This window comes from Anastrepha ludens, chromosome 4 (genome assembly GCF_028408465.1).
Source record: "Anastrepha ludens isolate Willacy chromosome 4, idAnaLude1.1, whole genome shotgun sequence".
In the NCBI taxonomy this organism is placed as follows: Eukaryota; Metazoa; Arthropoda; class Insecta; order Diptera; family Tephritidae; genus Anastrepha; species Anastrepha ludens.
The window spans coordinates 7,054,433-7,059,603 of NC_071500.1; the positions used below are offsets into that span (position 1 = coordinate 7,054,433).

At 39.4% G+C, this 5,171-nt stretch overlaps 1 protein-coding gene across 1 annotated transcript; it reads right to left on the reverse strand.

The window, feature by feature from the left end:
* Positions 1-697: 697 nt before the first annotated feature.
* On the reverse strand, positions 698-4,944 carry LOC128861557 (glycoprotein-N-acetylgalactosamine 3-beta-galactosyltransferase 1-like). The gene is made up of 5 exons (XM_054099787.1): positions 4,705-4,944; positions 4,150-4,629; positions 3,992-4,088; positions 1,324-1,596; positions 698-989 (listed from the first exon to the last, which is right to left on the reverse strand). Exons 2-5 carry the CDS (start codon positions 4,590-4,592, stop codon positions 783-785), a joined length of 1,020 nt encoding a protein of 339 aa, XP_053955762.1. The 5' UTR covers positions 4,593-4,629; positions 4,705-4,944; the 3' UTR covers positions 698-782.
* Between the last annotated feature and the right edge of the window lie 227 nt (positions 4,945-5,171).

The following is a 5,171-nucleotide window of genomic DNA, read 5'->3' on the forward strand; positions in this document are numbered from 1 at the left end:
AGGAAGTAAGTCCGTATGTAAATTGAAAAATCGTAATATAAAAAAGCACAGTTAGTAACCTGGTCTCAAACTAATGACGTTTTCCGCCCTTGAACGACCGATGGTGTATGGCTCTGGATTACATATGGTACCATCTTTTGCAGTATATAACGGATCAATATCAAAGTTGAGACCAATATTCTCAGAAATATCTGATAAAAAACTTTCATTTGAGTCATTTTCAAACACATAGTCCTCCGCCTCAGTTTCTGAATTGGAAAAATTTCCATTTTCAGATTCATCGTTTGAACTGTTATCCAGAACTTCATTCACCAGCTCCTCTAAAGTTAAATATTGCGGACGCGACATTTTTGAACCAAACTTCACTAACAATCACTTATTCACAAAAAAACATCCGAATAATGTCAAAACAAGGATGAAACTAAAACTATTCGCACGAAAAATCTTTAAAAATTTCATATGTATCAAATATGATACAATGAGTAGAATTATGAAGTTTTCGTTTTTCTCGCGGCCTACTTGATTTTAAAATTTGAAACTCAGTTTAAAATGCTTATATCAACGGAACAAACAAAGTCATAAAAGTTGAGGTAAGTGTTGCCAACGTGGACGAATTTATTGGCTTCTAAAATATGAAATGTATCATTTTTGATACAAGAAACGATCTACGGTTAAACACCGTAATCGCAGTGAACAAAGTACTTAATTTGTTGCATTTAATCTTGTTCAGATATTTTTCTAGAAATACATACATACATACACATACATTTGTCTTACGCTATTTATTCTTCATCCTTAAAAATATTATCAGATAATTCGTGCTTCCATTTGTCCATCAGCAACGCCATATTCACCTTGGCAGGCAACTTGGACGCCGTATTTCCAACGCCAAATGGACGTAATACATAAAGGAGGTAATCTAAAACATAGAAGTCCTTCGGCTTAATGTAATGAAAAGAAATGGCACTGCGCGAGCAACATTGGAGATTCTGAAATAAAAAGAAAAAATTAAAAAAAAAAACCAAAACAAAATTTAATTGAACAAAAGAGATAAGAGGGGAATAGAAAACAATTATTTGGCATAGACAACATGCACATATTTACATATGTACATCTATATTATATAAACTGACATAATGCATACATATTTACATTGGCAGCGTAAATAAAAGCAATTTGGCAAATCTACCAAAATTAAACGAGAAGTAAGTAATTAATCTCCATTCTACAATCGGCAATTTCTCGCCACCACCCACTTCTGCCCACCATTTATGTATACCACGCACCCCATCCAGCCCCATTTCTGTGCAATGTCCAACTGACCTTATCGCGTTTATAGAACAGGTACAACGGGTACCATTCCGACGTATCGACAGGTATCAGATGCATTGGCGCCAATGGATGGAAACGTTCGGCGCCCTCGTCGTCGCGCGCATCCCCAGCTACAACGCCGGCATTCTGCAAACAAATTCCCATCTCTTTGTCCTCGGAGAGTTGATTTTGCGAGCACGCGGTGCCGTTGGAGAGGGCGACATCAGCAAAGCGAAGCAACGCGGCACGGCTCAGCACGTAACCGGCACCACCAGACATGTAACCCTAATTTTGGCAAAAACAAAATACAAAAGCAAGCAAATAAAAGTAAATGCCGAATTTTTGCAAATAAGAATATATTTTATGTGGATATATGCGAGTATGCGAGTATGGCAAACACAACAAATAGTGCATAAGTATGTATAGGTTTGTTTAGTGCGCATGGGGTGAGTAGGTATGACTGTTGAGTGCGTTTGATTTGTGTGAATGGCCGAAGGGTGGTTGGTTGCTGGTGCTCAGTTGCTTAAAAGATAATTCCGGGTGCGTGCGTGTGTGTGTGTGTGTCTAACGTTGATTTTTGGGCATGCCAATGCTGGGCATGGTTATGCTCGCAATTTGGTTATGTTAGTTACATGCATACATGCATATGTAAGTAAGTATGTATGTGTGATGTTATGTCGTTTACCGATGGTGTGATGGCGTTTGCCACGCAAATATTTGCCATTGGGTCACTCGGCGTGCACATTACAATTTAAACAATACTCAAATCGTTTAAGGGTCTCCTTGTTTATTTTTGTATTTTTCATTTTTGAATTTTTTATTTTTGTATTTTTTGTAACAATCTCGTTTTTTTTTTTTGCACTTTCATTAGCCAGCTTAGTACGTACACACACTGTTGGAAAATATGACGCACTTCAGTTCTTCGAATGGAGTGCATCACTTACATACAAACGAGTACATATATGCAAATTGCTTTTGTTAAGATTGTTTACCTTAAAAGAAGTTCAAAAGCTGACCACGACGGTTTTGCCTCAATATTTTTTAAGCCACATTCTTCATTTATACAGGGCCATAAATCTAGTTCGGAAAATTACTTTTATTCAATTCAAAGCAAAAAATGTGTGAAAATAATACAAAATTCAGAATTAATTTACTTTTGCTCCATATTACCACCTATTGCCTTGACTATGGCCTTGAGACGATCCACAAACGAATCGCAATCAACTCGAATGTGACTTGCAGGTATTTTGGCCCACTCGCGAACAATGGCTTTTTCCAACGCCTCGAGACTGGTGAATCTTTTAGATCAGACCTTGCTCTCCAAAATGGCCCAAAGAGAATAATCCATCGGATTCGCGTCTGTTGAACTTGAGAGCCATTGTGTGGACGTTATGAAGTTCGGAACGTTATTTTTTAGCCATTCTTGGTTCACTCGTGCTTTTGTGAAACGGTGCGAAGACCTGTTGAAACATCTATGATCTGCCACTGAAATGTTTGCCTACCCACAGCTTCAAACAACCTCCAGAATACTTTCCTGATAATATTTCGCATTTACCTTGACGCCAGACTCGATGAAAACTATTGAAGAGCGCCCATCTGCGGTTACAGCGGCCCAAGCCATTACCTGTGGCGGGTGCTGCCTCTTGGTGGCCAATTGATGACTCAAATTCTCGTATGAACGGTCGGCCAAATAAACCATATCGTTTTGGGAGTTTACGAATTACTCAATTTGAAAAATTTTCTCGTCAGAAAACATAACGTTCGGAAATTTGCCGCTTTCGGCCAAGCGAAACAACTCCTTCGCTCACTCAAGTCTGACTTGTTGCTGCTTTGATGTGAGATCATGCGCCTTTTGAATCTTGTAAGACTTGACTTAGAGATCGTTTTTCAGTGTACGGCGGATGCTACGGTCAAATATTTTCAGTTATTTTGTCATTTGATTAGCACTTCGTCGGGGATTTCGCTCAAGTCGCTTCTTCCCTCTTTAAACCATTTCACGTGACGTTGCAGTCTTTTTATGACCACCTCCACGACATTTTGTGATGCTTCCAGTATCGTTGTAACGAGTAGTGGTGCGAAAACAAAAACTTTATTTACTTTAAGGTGCTCGAGCTCACGAACAATCGCTGGTTGTGATTTTCCAACCAATCACACTATTACGTTTGAAATCTATTACTGATCTTCTTTTTTCGCGTTTACTCTCGGCAAATTGCTTCCGTGCGCTTGTCAACAATTCTCTTGGCTGTCACTGAGCTGCGCGAGCTGTCTGAAGTTGGTTACACTTCGAGCCTGTATAGTGAAGGGTGATCAGATGGGAGGTACTTTTTCCAATAGGTCTTTTTTGGCAGATCACGCGTGGCTACTGTCAAACTAAATGCATAATTTTTTCTGAATTCATTGACATTTCAGCATGGAATGACTTTTATATGTTGCATCTAAATTTCCGTACGTCCGTCTGGTGTTACAAGCGATGAGAATTATTGCCTATGGATTTGTTTCATTCGAAAAATTAGCAGACAGCCCAAATTTGATTTTACAAAAATATGCGCGGATATACAGTTACAGGGTATACACTTCGATCCGTACCGAATTCAGCACTTCCTTACTTGTTTTGTATTACAAGGCACAATTATTGAAAAAACAAAACTAAATATTATGCAACGTCACTCTGATGATTTACCTGCTTGACAAATGGATGAAATTTGCAACCAAAATACACCGGAACTTCTGCAGAAAATTGATAGAGAAAAGAACGCAGGTTCTCCATAATAAAGTAACTAAAAGTATAGAATTTTTTTAGTGTATTTTTCTTCACTTTCAAAAGCTACAAAAGCTTACCTGTCGTCATCGGCCTTAAGAAACCAATCTGCATCGTTTAAATGATGTTCGTAAATATATTTGAAGGCAGCGCGCGTCTTATGCCACAAATAATCGCGACCCTCAGGCACCTCCAAGCGTACAGTTTCCAAAAAATCATCCTTTTCGGTGCTCATGAAGAGCAACTTATTACACCGTCTGCCCCATGTATTCCTTATATGCACCGCGCGCTCCAAATGGTTCTCTGGCATAGTCATGACCCAACACAATACCCGAGTGTTGTTAAACAAATATTCCGGAAGTGTATCGGCATCCTGTGCTAGCGCGTGTGTATGTGTAAAATTTGTATAATTCAGCCGCTCATTCTTGCTCAGTCGCTGCAACTTGACGTAATCCCAGAAATCGGTGAGACGCACTCCCACAATCAAGCCAATCAACAAACAGATGGCATTTCGGAAGAACATCTTTTCGGCAGCTACCAACAAGTAAATGTATTTCTCTCTGTACCGCAGGTAGGCACCAACGCATTCAGTAAGTATTTTTGCATTAAAAACCGGTATTTTGACTTTCACTCACCAACGATCAGTGAATTCCTTAAGAGTTTACTCAAAAATTAACACCAGCAAAGGCGTAAGTCCAGCCGCCTTTCATTCACATTGTAAGACTAACCGAACAGCGATAAAATCGCAAACAGTAAAGTCAAACTGCAAAATCATTAAGCCAAGTTTTGAATCGACTGAACAGCAGCTGAGTCACCGGCATGAGCATCTCTGGCAAGTTATCTATTGCGCTCATCAGCGCGCATGCGCCCGCTCTCCACACCCGACGTTGCCGTTGCGATCTTCTTGAGCAGCTTTGAGACTTTGAACTTGAAAAAGTTCAAAACAAACAAAACATGGCCAAAAATATATTAACGGAATTGAATACTTCGAACGAGTTACGAAAACGAGTAACAAAACATAGATTGGCGCTAATAAATTGCGGCTGGAATCCGCAATGCTAAATTCATTTTTCAAGCATCGTTGAGCTGAAACCGGTTCAAT

Excerpts from the sequence above, each read along its gene's own strand:
- LOC128861557 (XM_054099787.1), bottom strand. The coding sequence starts at position 4,592 with ATGTTCTTCCGAAATGCCATCTGTTTGTTGATTGGCTTGATTGTGGGA. Across the intron at positions 1,597-3,991 it reads TTCATCCATTTGTCAAGCAG|GGTTACATGTCTGGTGGTGC; the intron begins GTAAATCATCAG and ends TGCCAAAATTAG. Across the intron at positions 990-1,323 it reads TGTTCTATAAACGCGATAAG|AATCTCCAATGTTGCTCGCG; the intron begins GTCAGTTGGACA and ends TTTTTATTTCAG.